The sequence below is a fragment of the Tamandua tetradactyla genome, chromosome 16 (genome assembly GCF_023851605.1).
Source record: "Tamandua tetradactyla isolate mTamTet1 chromosome 16, mTamTet1.pri, whole genome shotgun sequence".
In the NCBI taxonomy this organism is placed as follows: Eukaryota; Metazoa; Chordata; class Mammalia; order Pilosa; family Myrmecophagidae; genus Tamandua; species Tamandua tetradactyla.
Window position 1 is genome coordinate 79,061,025 of NC_135342.1, and position 14,936 is coordinate 79,075,960.

Here is a 14,936-nt window from a genome sequence, read left to right on the forward strand (position 1 = left end):
GATGTGGTCTCAGTGTCACAGCTCCATAGAATGGTGACTGAGGCTCTGTGAGATAATTGTAGATCTCAAGAAAAGGTTAAATCAAGTTCAGGGTGCTGTTCCAGGAATAATCTAATCTAGAACTCCAAGTCGTTCAGAGCTTTTAGTGATCAGGCTTAGGCCCGGTATCTGCCCGATGTGTGTAATTGCAGAGGCCATGGGGGGGTTGGGGGACAGGGGCAAGGAGAGCTGGGAACTGGGACCAGCTTTTTTTTTTTAACTTTTTAATTGTCTAGTATAACATACATGCAAAGCAAAAAGAGAAAAAAACAGTATTTTTCCGAGCACTCTTCAACAAGTAGTTACAGGACAGATCCCAGAGTTTGTCATGGGCTGCCACACCATCCTCTCACATTTTTCCTTCTAGCTGCACCACAATATAGGGGGCTAGAAGGAATATTTTTTTATCATCGTAATCAACTTTTTCCCCCTTTTTTTTGTAAAAAATAAAGTATGTACAAAAAAGCAATAAATTTCAAAGCATAGCACAACAATTAGTTGTAGAACAGATTTCAGAATTTGGCATGGTTACAACTGCACAATTTTAGGTTTTCCTAGTTACTCTAAGATACCGGAGGCTACAAGAGATATTAGTTTAATGATTCAGCAATCATATTCATTAGTTAAATCCTATCTTCTCTGTATAATTTCACTATCACCTTTGATCTTTCCATCCCTTTCTTTAGGGGTGATTCGGCTGTGGCCATTCTAACTTTTTCAAGATGGAAGGGACTGTCAATAATATGGGGTAAGGAGATGGAACTAGCTGATGTTCTGGAGAGGCTGGGCCCTCTAGGTTTGAGGGCTTATCTGATCCAGGATGGAACCAGCAACATTTTTAGGCCGTCTGTGGAGTGGGGGCGGTGTCAGAGGCGCATCCTATATGTGGATGCCCTCTGCCCTTGACTTCCAAATCCCTAGGCTGCGACTACGGCCAGGCCAGTGAGGCACCCAGGGCACCAGCTTTAAGGAACTGCCCCCTCCCAGCCTCATGCAGGGCAAAAGGGGCTGGGTAGGGCTTCTGAAATGTCCCTGCAGGACTCAATTCTAATATGAAAGCTCTGGGTTCTGATTAAATCAGGTCAAATGCCTTCACGGAGAAGTTCTTCATTTTGTCTTCATTTTACAATCCTTCAGGAATGTCAAGTAAGTTGCTGGTGGGACCCAGCCACTGAATAAACGGCACCAGGGTTTTTCCCCAGGCCTGTGTACCTCCAAATCCTCTTCCTTATCCCTGACATCCCTGCCTTCCCGTGGAACAGATGAGGCTGTGGAAAGGAGAAGGTGTGCTCGGTTGTTGGTTCTGGAAGGCGGCATGCTTGCTGACATCTTGGCCACCGAACTGCTTTTGCGTTCTTGGTTGAGAATTGGGTTGTAACGGGCAGGGATCCAACCCAAACCACCCTCAGGCACAAAGTAGAACTTGCTGACCCACGTGACCAAATGGGGAAAGAACAGAACTAGGGCTGGCATCGGGGATGGCTGGATCCAGGGGCTCAGACACAGCCTCCTCCCTGCTCTCCCCGCGGCCTTTTCAGTCTTTGAGAAGGGCTGTTTGCCCCCTGGAGGAGAGCAGGGCACCTGACCGTGCTGGGTCACACCGTCAGAGCTCTTGGCCAGAGAAGGAAATGTGCCTCTTCCCCAACACCCTGGGGTGGGAAAAGTTCCCGGAGGTGCCACTGGGCAGTGGCCTTGCTCACCGAGCCGCCCCCACTGGCCACGTCTGTGGTGCCCCTTCCCCGCCCTTCCTCTGGGACACCTCCCTGACCATGCAACTGCACCGCTGCGCCAAAGGCCATCTCATCGGCTCCCTGCCACGGCTCATTCCTTCACCCCACAGTTGATTATTGAGGGCAGGCTTGTGCCAGGCAGTGTACTGGGCTCTAGCGCCATTGCCGTGAGGAAAACAGACAAAAATCCCTGTCCCCGCTGAGCTCCCATTTCAGTCCCATGTGTACCAGGAAGCCACATCTTAGAAAGGTGGAGGGAGGCAGTTCCGGGAATGCTTCCTTAGCTCTGCTGTGCCAGCCCCAGAGAGAGGACGATGAGGAGGGACAGCACTGCACAATCGTTCAGCGGCTCAAGGGTCTCTGATGCAAGCAGCAGAGCCCAGGACCAGTTCAGTCAGAAAAGGTGGGTAGGTGTGGGTCGGGGGCTCTCCACTTCCTGGGGGAACTGCAGAACCAGGGTTGGATACAATCCAGCCACACGGCAAGACAGGTCCCCGCTGGCGCCACTACTTGTGCTGATGACACCGCCAGCGTGGGTGCCAGTGCCACCATCTCTGCTGCCAGTGCAGGGATCTGGGCCCACCCCCAGCCTGGCGCTCCCACCCCAGATGTGGGCCACAGCGTCACAGCTTCTTTCAGCATGAGCATCTGGTTCCAAGTCTGGGACAGATGGAGCTGGTGGAGAAATCACTGCTAGGTAGCTGAGTCAGCTTTTATTGGGAGATGGATGCTGCCTCACAGCATCAGGGGGTTGGTTCCTCAGACCAGAAAGGGGGCATCCAGTTGCTGGGCAGCCAAGAAAAAGGATCTGCATCCACCGTGAACTCTATTTTAGAGGTAGAAGGAAGCACTGTGCTGATGTGCTCGGCATCCTGCGGCAGGGCTGCCTGGGTTTAAATCCTGTGTGTATGATTCATAAGCTGTGTGACCTTCAGCATGTTGCTTAACCTCTCTGTGCTTTGGTTTCCTCACCTGTAAAATGGAGATGGTAATGGCTCATAGGGTGATTGTGAGTACTATATGTAAATTGCTCAAAAGTGTGCCTGGTGCCCCCAGTGAGTCATGGACAACTGCTTGGAAGTCGTTTTGGAAGTCACAGTGGCCTGAGCCTGAGGTGCTGGCACTACACTCCAGTGGATGACAGTGGGGAGGGAATCCCCCTCTCTGAGCCTTGGTTTCTGCAGCTATAAAAGGAGGTGACACTAGTTTCCCCTCATGGAGTGGTTATGATAAAACAAGCTAAGGCCTGTAAAATGCTTAGCACCCTGTCTGCCATGTCTTATGCAGGCAGCAAATATTAGCAATGGACATTATTTTTTATCATTCCTTGGTTTTCTAACATTTCTTAGAACAATTTTTTAAACCCCAAATAACTCCCTTACTGCCTCTGGTGGTTTCCCGCCTGCCCTGCCTGTGCTAAACCAAACTGTAGACATTCTCTGGCACCCCTGGGAGCGCTCTCCAGATTTCCCTACTGGTATTTTGGGAGTCTTGTCTAACAATCAACAGCTTTGTTTACTCACAGTGGAATTGTTTTTCAGCCATTAAGCTCTGAAATCTATGCATGCTTTACATACATTTTAAAGCCATTTATGTTCAGGAAGCAGCATGTTCAAGAAAACTTTGAAAAGAAGGAACCCAATTAATTGCCCTCTTTGCCCAGCGCGAGGGAGTCAGGAAACATTGTTTTCTCTTTCTAGAGTTAAAACAAAGGCGAAGGACTTCAGTCTGGTAGGCTGGCCTGGCACGAGCAGCAAAGCAGTCAGGCTGCGTGCTTTGCCTCCCACCGTTTCTGAAATAAAAAGGTGATTGAATTGAGTCTCTCGGGACTCCAAGTAGTGTTTGTCCCGGAGTTGGGCAAGATGGCTGTGTGATGCTGTCTCTTTGTGTCTGCTGAGTGGGAAGTCACCCCGGCTCCCTTGGGGACCCCCCTTGGGCCTACTGGGCAGCACTGGTTTTGTGCAGATTCTGCACCCCAATCCTGTTTTTGGCCACCCATGTCCTTCCCTAACCTCTCCTCTCCCCTGACCTGGCGTGGTGCTCCCGTCACCAGAAGCCCCCTCCACACACACACACACACACACACTGCACACACACGTGCACACATGCACACAGACACATGAGCACACATGCACATGCATGCACGCACACACACACAACCAACGTTATTCCTTCTGATCCAGAAGCTCCATCTTTAAACTCTGCCTCCCTTTATTTTCCTCAGATGACAACTAGTTGTTTCTTCTCTAAATTGGGCCTGTGCTTGCCATCATGTGAAAATGGCCTCATTTCATCCCCCAAAAACCTTAGCAGGCCAGTTCCATTATCGCTGTCATTTTACAGCCAGGATGTGGAATCCTGAGGCTGAGCAGGTTGCCTGAGGCCACACAGCAGGGAGTGGGGAGGGAGGATCTGAACCCAGGACTTCGGGCCGTGTCGTTAACCACGGGCTGTGCTCTCCCTTTCCCGTGACTGGTCCCTGTTTCAGGCTCTCTCTCTTCCCTATCAGTTTCCTGTTCCTGCCATAACAAAACGACCAAACTTTTAGTGACTTAAGACCCCACAGAGCTGTCGTCTTAACGATTCTGGAAGTCACATGTCGGAAACGGGGCTAGGGGCTGAAATCTGGCGTGGGCAGGGCTAGTTCCTCCCCGAGGCCCGAGGGAGCGTCCATTTCCCAGCCTTTTGCAGCTTCTAGAGGCCACCCGTGGCCTCGCTCATGATCCCTCCATCCTCAGAGTCGGTCTTCACGTCACTCGTGACCCCTGCTGTCCTTTTTGTAGGAAGGGCCATGTGATTCAGCCCCCATCTCGGGGTCCTTCATGTTATCACCTCTGCAGGTGCCTTCTGCCGCGTCAGGTCACCTGCTCCCACAATCCGGAGGTTGGGGCTTGGACATCGGGGGCCAGCTTTCAGCAGACAACACTCAGTCCCTTGCCTGAGCCCCTCGCTCCTCTCTTCCTGCCTCAAGCACCTCCCTTGCCCCTGCCCCATCACTCATTCACTCAACAAATATTTCTTGAGCCTCTACTATGTGCCAGGAAGTGTGCTGGGTACTGAGTAGAGAAAATAGACTTTGTTTATCACCCAGAGAGATAGATAAATCTGAGTCTGCTCACAACAGATAATTTGGGGGAGAGAAAGGTGCAGGGAATTCTGGATTTTCCAGAAAGGAGTGACTTGTGAATCCCAGTGCAGTCAGGGAGGGCTTCCTGGAGACAGTGGCCTTTGAGCTGATTGGAGGGTAGAGTGGATGTGAGTCAGCCCTTCTAGGCAGAGGAGACTCAAGGTATATCCACAGCTCTGACCTAGAAGCCAGAGGCACTGCTGCTTTTCAGCTTTCTATGCTGCATCTCCATGCAGGGGCTGCCGCGTGGGAGGGCCAGTCCTGCCCCAGGGACCTTGTCTCTGCCGTATGTGACTTCGCCCTTCTCACCTCCAGGCCCTATTCGCTGTCACCTCCTCCCGGGCCTTCTCTGACTCCCTCTCCCAAGTGGTCTCCCTCCCACCTGCATGTTCCCTCCGGGGTCCCTTCAGTTTCGTGGTTGTCATCAGTCTACTCCCCCCACTGCTGGAATGTAAGTCATGCGAGGGCAGGAATTTTGTCTTTCCTTTACTGCTATATCCACAATGTACAGAAAGACACTGGGTGCATAATAGGAGATGGATGGACTGACAGCTAGACAGATATCCCAGTTCCATTCCCGTAGGTCTACAGCCACTCTGTCCCCAGTCCCTGCGTCCTCTTCTCCTACCCACAGTCACTTTTCCTGCCTCTCTGGGTGCTGTCTTGTAGGGAGCCCCTTTGTCTTCTCTCTCTCTCTTCCTTTCCTCATTTTTTAAAAACATACTTTGTTTTTTAGAACAGTTTTCTTTTTAGACCAGTTTTGAGGACCAGTTAAGTTAAATTTACATTTAGTCATAGCGTCTCCGTAGTTCCTCTAGGCTGGGACAGTTTCTCCGATTTTCCTTGCTTTTGATGACCTTCACAGTCTCGGGGACTGATCTAGTGTTCTGCAGAGGGCCCCGCAGTCAGCATGTGTCTGACGTTTTTCTCATGGCTTGACTGGGGTTGGGGGTTTGGGGAGGAATGTCACAGAGGTCATATGCCCTTCTCATCACATCACATCAAGGGTGCCTTCTGTGCACCTGACTTTCACTGTGCACCTGACTTTCACGGTTGACGTTGACCTTGCTCAGGCTGAGGTACATGCCCTCGTGCTTTAATGTGTTACCAGTTACTGGCTGTCCCCGTGCTCAGGCAGCCGCTGCCGTCAACCCAGCCAGACTCTCCACCTGTGCCTCCACCTGACATGGCCATCACAGGGTCCTCTTCCCAAGCACCTGTGTTCTCAGCCCTGCTACTTCCCTAGAACCTGCGATAGCTCCCTATTCCACAGGCGCCGATGCTAAACTCTGCCTCCCGAATAACCACAGCCTGCCCCACCACTCTCCTGTACCAGGTTGTGCCTGCAAGAGTGGACACTCAGCCACAGCAGACCCAACTTCAAATCTGTCTTTGACTCGCCGTCGTCTTTGAGCCTGGGACAATTTTCTTAAGCTCTCAGAGCCTCAGTTTTCTCATCTGTAAAGTGGGGATCAAGCAGTATCTTCACCGTGGGTAGTTGTGAAAGTTTCATGAAAAGGATCTCCACAAATTATTTACTGTAGTTCATGACCCATAAAAAATATTCAGCCAATGTTTATTATTATTATTACTATTATCTTCAACAATATTATTTCTGTTTAATTTAGCACCATCCTGTTTAGCACTTAATTGTCCTCCACTTATTTTACCCCTGAGAGTCTCTATCTTTGATGCTATTAAGCAAAGAACCAGTTTAAAATTCTTTCTACCCATGAAAGTCTTGTTGAATTGACCAATTGAAAAAAAATGGGTGAGCATCTCATTTTCTAATTGGTCTTTGTTTAATAGCAAAACCCAAAATAAAAGTGAGTTTTATTTTTGAGGTCCCTATGGTACTTGGATAAATTAGGGATGGGATTAGAAAAGATTATTTTGTGACCCTCCGGTCCAGTGTCTCCCAACTTTGGTTCCACCAGATGTCCCACATCTTGAGTCACATCATTTACCAGCATACCGAAGACTCTAGTTCAACTTCATCCTATTTGTAACATCTGCAAAGACTCTATTTTTAAATAAGGTCGTATTCATTGGTACCAGAAGTTAAGGCACCAACATATTTGGGGGGGGGGGGGAACACAATTCAACCCATAACCCTACTCCTCCATAAAATCATTGTCACAACTGCAAATATAATTTTTTTTGGACAAAAAGAACTCATAAGTCTAACTTTGATGGATGAGTGGAAGTACAGAAGGTTTCTTGCAAATACACCACTCAGATGGCCCCATACAAGCATACAGACTGGGATAAAACACACACACACACACACACACACACACACACAACAGCAAATAAATGTCAGTCAGTCACATCCAAGCTGAAAGGGTTGGATTCTTGCCAGTACCAAATAGATCTTACAGAAATAGAATCAGGATCAAATCTGCTTGTTCTTTAAAAATGCTCTGTAAAATAGATTCAGCTCTAAACTTCAGAGGGCTCTGCCTTGCCTCCCTCTGCCACTTCTGCAGAAGTCATTAGTATCCAGTTGGTGCCACATGGTGGTGTTGGTTCTGTCTGGTTTTTCCTTCCCTGCCTATTTCCAGTGGCTTTGAGAGCTTTTCTATGCCTCGCTTGGACTGTAGCAGAGATGAATTTGACTGTGGACTTCCCTTCCAAAGTAGCTGGCCTACCTTCCAAAATCTAATGCGTTTTGTTCGTCTCACCCATGTCCCTTCCTTCCTTTCTGCTCGAGGCTTTCAAGGGCTCCTCCTTACTTGCAGGGTAACATCCAAATTTCTTAACCTGACAGTCAATGCCGAATGCAATGGCTTCCAACCATACCTTCCATGAAGGCTCTGCTCTAATCAAGCAGTCCCCACGTGTCCCACAGTGAATCAGATGCCCTCCTGCCTTTTGCTGGTGTCTTCTCCACTGAGTTAAGTCTTCCTTCTTTGCCCCTTGAGGGTAGGGCCCGCTCTCCTTCCAGTGTGTGGATTCAGCACCAGGGACAGCGCCCAGCCCCATTGGGTGCGATCGCCATGTCCACCACTCATTTCCCAAACTTCCCTTTTCCCTCCCTCTAGAACTTGCCTAGAGTCTTGTTGAATTGACCAATTGAAAAAAAAATGGGTGAGCATCTCATTTTCCGATTGGCCTTTGTTTAATAGAAAAACCTAAAATAAACCTGAGTGGTCTGCTCATCCTTCAAGGCCTGTTTAGGTCCCCCTGGACATGCCTCTCTTCCAGCTTGTCCTCCAAACCCTTCCTACCTCCTGCTCCCAAACCTCCCGCTGCAGGGTCACGGCCATCGCAGGTGCAGCCAGTGGTGGACCCCTTCGCAGCGTTGACTTATTACTTCATCTAAGGTTACTCATGTGTACAAACGTAGAGATGGGTAGAAAGTAAGCCATATTTGGAAATGAAGTACAACATATTCAAGTTATCATAAAATCAAAATTATTATGTCCCATTTAGGCAGTGTTTTCTGGAAACTTAATCTCTGTTTGCCATTGGTACCACCGTCTTTGGCCCAGGGGCCCTGTGGTGACTCAGGTCCCATCTCCCTCTTTTCATCGTGGGGTAGGAGCTTCCTCAAGTCAGTGGACTTCTCCTTGGCACCCTGAAGACCAGAAACACGCTGTTAGGAGGCGTGTTTAGCAGGAAGAAAACTGAAGTGTCTTAAGCCAGGCAGGATTCCTTAGGCTCTCAGATGGGAAGTCTGGAAGTGAACAGGCCAGAGCCTGCCCCCCTGCCCTCTTGGCTTTGGACACCCCTTAATTCTTGTAGGAAGGTTTCTAGCCACCACCTCCAGGACTGCACGGGCCTGGGCGAGAAGATGGAGGAAGGTCAGGAGGGCTAACGGGGGCTTGTAGGCTCAGCTGCCTTTAAAGGATTTGAATTTATTCTTTTGGGGGATACAACTCAACCCATAACCCCCTATCTGGCGCCCGCGAGCGGACATTGTCAAGGGGCTGAGCTGTACCGTGAGCCTTTGGATGCGAGGGGAGATTCCATTTTCCTTCCCTTTGGCTCCCCTAGGTTACAGACCTCTTGGTGGATGAGTCGAGTTTTACGGGAGAGGCAGAGCCCTGCAGCAAGACGGATGGCCCCTTGGCGGGTGGCGCTGACCTCTCCACCCTGAGCAACATCGCCTTCATGGGGACGCTGGTGCAGTGCGGGAAGGGGCAGGTGAGCCCCCGTGGGCCCTGGGGCCTCACGCTCCACTCGCCACAGCTTTGCCGCCCTCGGACTCCACGCTGCTCTCTCTTCACAGGGAGTCGTGATTGGAACCGGGGAGCACTCTCAGTTCGGGGAGGTGTTTAAGATGATGCAGGCTGAAGAGGTAAGGGACAGGGGGGCGGGATTTTGTAATCTGGGGTAGGAGATAATTCTAGACTAGCGATACAAGTCCTCTTAGAAAATAGGATGGCGGGGTTAATGTGAATACATTCTTTAAAATGTTATTTTAGTTTTTAAACATTCGTCAGTATTTTTCCCCAAAATGTAACATATTTACGGTAGCATGCACGGATCCTAAGGGCAGAGGTCAAGGAGGTGTTACTATGTCCACCCTGTAATGTCACCGTCCATACCCGGACACAGAGCTGGAAGGTCGGCGTGTGTGGGAGCTGGGGGCACTGCTGGCCCTCGTCTAATAAACTGATTGTTCTTTCCCTTTCAGACACCGAAAACCCCTTTACAGAAAAGCATGGACAAGCTGGGGAAGCAACTGACAGTGTTCTCGTTTGGCATAATTGGTAAGTGAAGCAGTGTTGTTCCAGCTTCTAGGGATTGAGGAGAGCAGTCCTAGGGCCGCCATAACCATTTCTTCATCATCTCCCTGCTGCCCTGGGCGGCGACTGGGGACCAGGGTTGCAGACTCTCTGACAGCAGCCAGCAGCGTCCGAGTCAGTCAGGCCGGGTGAGCTGCTGTAACAAACAGCACCTTCATTGTAGAGGCTTAACACGTTCAACGTTCACATGTTGCTCACGCCGCAGTCCCTGGGAGAGTTCCTGGCTGGCCGACGGCACCGACCCGAAGGTCCAAGCCCTGCCGAGCTGTTGCCCCCTCTAGGTTCTGGGAGGCCATGATCCTATAAGCCAACAGGGGAGGAAGGAAGAACGTGGAGGCTCCTGTGGGGAGGTCATAAGGCCTGGACGTGGAGGTGGAGTGGCCACTTCTGCCCATTTGCTAGTCACAGGACTGTCCACCTGCAAGGGAGCTGCCCCACCAGGCTCCTGGGCTCACCCCTCCCGGCCTTTGGCTGCACACCAAACCCACCGAGTGGCATCAAAACAAGGCTATAGGCTGCAATTTAGGTTTTAACCTTAATGTCCCCAGCGGGCCGCCATGGCCCTGCTCCTTCAGGCTGTTTCCAGCTGTGACTCTGATCCCAGGTACATTTTGTTTCCAGCATCCAGGATCAGCCAGCACCTGGCCCAGAGTAGATCCTCGATAAATATTTGTCAAATGAATGAGTGAAAAGGGAACAAGCCAACAAACCACAGCCCATAGAATAACAAGTGGTGAGGGGAGGCACTGGTGAGTCAGACTGAAATGACGTAGCAAGTTCTTGGGAGAAGCCACTGTCCGTCTTCAGGTCAGTTTAGCTGTGCACCTGGCCACCCAGATGCGTCTGTTCGTTTAGGGAGTGTCCGGTGGCACACCAGGCCTTGGGCTGGCTGCTGGGACTGCTGAGATGAGTAAAACACAGTCTCTGTGCTTTGGCAGTTCCCATGTCCCACAGAAACATGAACTGCTCAGGAAGCAGTTATTTTTACTGTGGAGAGTTGGGAAGGCTTCAGGGAGCAGGTGATAAGAAAGTAAGTTTTGTAGAATGAGGAAGAGTTTGCCGAGTGAAAAAAAAAATAGATTGGGAATTTGGGTGAGGAAACTAGACTAGACTCTCAAAGGCAGGGAAGGAACCTCCCACTCCTTTATGACTTACAAAGAGCTGGTGAAGGCAGTGAAGGGGTTAAAAAATGTGCTCTGGAGTCACACAGCCTGGGCTGAAAGCCGGGTCGGCCACTCCACTTCTCCACTTCTAGCTCCGTGAGCCTGGGCAGGTTACCTAACCTCTGAGAGCCGGGAGGACCTTGTCCCCAGGAGGAGTCAGTCCTCCCATGTGGGGTTGTTCATGAGCGTTTGACGAGTTAGCCCAGGAATTGCCTCTCACTCTGCCTGGTCTAGAGGAGGGGCTGTCATTGCAGCATGCAGATGTTAAATACTTGCTCTGAGCTTTTCCTGTAGGGCCTCAACTCCTCTTCCTTACAACCCCTCAAGGTAAGTCCTGTGATCCCCCATTTATGGATGAAAAACTGAGCCTTAGTTGGGCTAACAGCTTGATCCCTGTCCCACAGCTGATTGATGAACGAAGAGGTTACAAACCCAGATCTCTCTCACCCCAAAGCTATTCTCTTCTTCCGTGTTGCTGGGTGAGTGTGAGAATTAAAGGGAGTGTGGAGATAGGAGCCCAGGACGCAGCCTGCTTATTGGGGTACCCTCTCCTTCCACAGCTCCGACCGTGCCCTGGAGCCCAGGTCCTCCCTGCTGTCCACTGTGGGTGGCTCTGCCCGCACTGTTGGCCCTGGCTGCTCCTTCTTGACATTGTGGTTTCTGGTCTCCTTCTCAAGCCTCAGCTCTACCCAAAGCTGTCCTGGAATCCCAGGATTTACCGTTTTAAACAGTTTCATGCCCTCTGCCCTTCTCTGCCCTGGAGCAGAGATGGAAACTGGCTTCTCTGAGCACAGTTCATGATCTCCAGGGATGCTGTGCTGTGAGATTTTGAGGCCATGCTTAGCTGGGTGGCAGGGAGAGCTGTGATGGGTTAGTGAAATTTGCCACAGACACAGGAGGGGACGGCAGCTGCGTGTGTGCTGCACACGTGCCATCCTTGGGGTTGAGGGCAGCTCAGGCATCCCTGGGAGAAGAGAATGCACAGATGGCCCTGCTGTCCAGTGTCCATATATAACATTTTATTAGGATAGAGCTATGCCCATGCCTAAGGCTTGTGACCAGCTGCTTTCACAACACACTAGTAAGTTGTGACAGAAACCGTGTGATCCATGGTCTTTAAAATATTTACAGTCTGTCCAATGCAGGAAAAGTTTTCCGAGCCCTGCTCCAGAGGGTTGGGTTGCCGGCAGGGGTTTTGCGATAATAATGAGTACCAATCTTTCCATCTCAGTCCCGCAAGAGGAGGTGCTTTCAGGCAGGTTGTCAAACAAGATAGTATCATCAGCCCTTTCTGCAGAATGAAATCTGCTTAGAAATGGTTCCAAGTCTGAAAGGTTTTGCCTGGGTAAGGCCTCACTCCTCAAGTTAGATTAGAACTTAATTAAATTGGCACATCCATGCCAAAGCTCATGCCACCAATTCTCAGACTTTTCCCCTCTTAACAGCTCAAGAACTACTCTGGTGGAGTGGGGCTTTGGAAACCGGGTTCCATCTCTCAGGGGAGTTGCAGGGGAAAGCGGGGTGCTGGTGAATGCTTAGCGGCAGCTTTCCTGGGGAAATAAAAGCCTGAGTTATGGAGCTTCCGTGGGCTGCATGTGGGCTGCAAGTGTGGTGTCACTGAACGTGGACATGGGAAGACATGCACGCACTTGTGTGAGCAGGTTCTAGCAAACGCTTCAGGGAGGCATGAGGGTGGGAGGGGCTCTGGGGGTGCAGCCCGGTCCCCCTGCTGATAGGGCTCCCTCTTCATTGCTTTTCATGACCTTGGGCTCTATTCTAGTCTGCAAGCTCCGGAATGCAACACAGCAGAGACAGATTGGTTTTTAATAAAAGGGGATTTATTTTGTTAGTTCTTCAGAGGAAAGGCAGCTAACTTTCATATGAGGTTCTTTTTTACATTGGAAGGCTCAGGGTAATCTCTGCTGGCCTTCTCTCCAGGCCTCTGGGTTCCAACAGTTTTGCCCGGGGTGAGTCCTTTCTGCACCTCCAAAGGCCTGGGCTGAGCTGCTTGGGCTGAGCTGCTTGGGCTGTGCTACGTTGCACTCTCTCATGTAAGCACCAGCCAATTAAGTCAAACGTCTCCTAGCCGACTGCAGATATAATCAGCAACAGATGAGGTTCATGTACCATTGGCTCATGTCCACAGCAACAGAACTAGGTGCCTTCACCTGGCCAAGTTAACAAGTGAATCTAACTACCACAAGCTCCAACCAAGGATTCATTTGACAAATAAGCTCTGTAGCTAATCATAATACCAAAACACACTGTAGAAAAGTAACAAATCAAAACAACCCCCACCACTACCTGCCCTAAAACACACTCTGGGTCCTGCTCCCAGCAAAGCAAAGCTGACATCCTTTTAGCAAGTCCTGCGAGACCTGAGACACACCAGCCAGCAGGCACCCTCCTCCTACCCCTTCTCACCTCGGTCCCCACCACCTCTGATGATGGCGGTAAGGAGGTAGGGGGCAGGCATTACCTGTGGGACAGGTGCATTGTAAACCCTGAAATGGCTCCTTCGGGAAGGCATGGTCACCATCCCCATTTTACAGATGAGGAGACTGAGGCTGCACCATGGGGTCCCAGTCCCCGAGCATCTTGTGAGCGTTCATGTGTCCCAGCGTGGCTCTCTCCTCGGCCTTTGCCCTCAGCGTCCCTTTCTCCTCTTCCTCTCCTCATTCTCAGCATCTCTGAGAACAGCACAGGGCCCAGGGTGTAGTAAGCGTTTGGTAAGCAATTAGAGAAGAGAATCTATTTAATCATGAGTATGTGGGATAAAATAACTACACTGCATCTGCCTCTGTCGGAGCAGCTGTCATCTCCCCATCTCAAGCACCCTTGGGAAAGTCCTAGATGGGGAATCTCTCCTGGATAATACATAAATGTTTATAAACAGCCCCAAACCAACCATGTGTCTTGTTTCTTTCTTTAACTTGAAACTTTGCTTGGCTGTTTCCTGCAAAAATCGAACCCATCTTTTGGTAGGCATGAAGTATCTTCCTTAAAAAGGAGGCATGTGGTTGGAAGTATCTGAGGCTGCTCACCACATCCCTGCGGGTGGCTTCCCATAAATTCCCTGAGGGGACGGGTCTGAGATGCGGTCAGGTGCCTGGGAATGAGCTTGCATCGTCTCTGTCTCCCCAGGTCTCATCATGTTCGTCGGCTGGCTGCAGGGGAAGCCCGCCCTCAGCATGTTCACAATTGGGGTCAGGTAAGGTGCTGGGAGCCCTGCCTACCTCGTCGGTGGGTTCAGCTCCACAGGAAGGGCAGGTGGGGCGAGGGCGTGGGGGAACCTAGTCCCATCACCGATAGCACGGTGTCTGGCGGGAGGTACCCAAGGGAGGGTGTCTAAGTTGGAGTTCTCATTTTTGTGCCTGGCCAGTAGGGTTTGGATGTTTCCAGCTGAGAACATGGACTCGGGAACCAGCCAGCCTGGGTTTAAATTTGGATTCTGCCACTTACTAGCTCTGTGGCCTCGGGCAAGCTTCTTAGTTTTCTGTGCCTCAGTTTACCCCTCTGTATGATGGGACGCTCATGAACTCCACCCCAGGACTCTCTGAATTCATGCGTGCAGGCGCCTCCTCCCTTGGTGCCTACTGAGTGTCGGCTGAGCGTTTGCTCTCACTCTTAGTTCGGAGCTTGGTCCAGCGGCCCCCTCTTTTTGCAGAGGAGGCTGTCACGCGTGTGCAGCCAGAGGCACACTGTTGGTGGCAGTGCTGGAATTGGGCCCTTGGCGACAAGCCCAGGACGCCTGCCCTGCCGCCACACGTGACTCTAACAATAAAGAATCACCACACCCTGGTCCCCCGGGAAAGGGACAGAGATGAGGTCCGGAGCCCGACTTGGCCAACGGTGTGACAGGGGCCCGCCCTGCAGCCAGGGGCTCTCGCTACCTGGGAGACCTGAGAGCATGGGTACAGGTGGCTCGCATCAAGCCCAGTGGTTTCCAGGGGGTCACTCCCAAGCTGCTGGTATCTGCAAGATGGATTTAAGTCATGAATAAGGGAAAATTCTTTTAACATCTGTTAGAACAGAGTAAACCTACAATGTTAGGTTTATTGATGCAATATTAGTACATCAAACCCACAGTGTAAACAAACCTGAATGTCCAGGAACAGAGGAA

At 50.8% G+C, this 14,936-nt stretch overlaps 1 protein-coding gene across 1 annotated transcript in view; it reads left to right on the plus strand.

Moving 5' to 3' along the window:
* ATP2C2 (ATPase secretory pathway Ca2+ transporting 2) overlaps window positions 1-14,936 on the plus strand; it is a 90,734-nt gene that overhangs the window by 43,109 nt on the left and 32,689 nt on the right. The window contains exons 8-11 of the mRNA XM_077133201.1: window positions 8,896-9,045; window positions 9,131-9,199; window positions 9,539-9,614; window positions 13,958-14,024. Of these exons, the coding sequence (XP_076989316.1) occupies window positions 8,896-9,045; window positions 9,131-9,199; window positions 9,539-9,614; window positions 13,958-14,024 (362 nt within the window). The remainder of the gene's footprint in view (window positions 1-8,895; window positions 9,046-9,130; window positions 9,200-9,538; window positions 9,615-13,957; window positions 14,025-14,936) is intronic.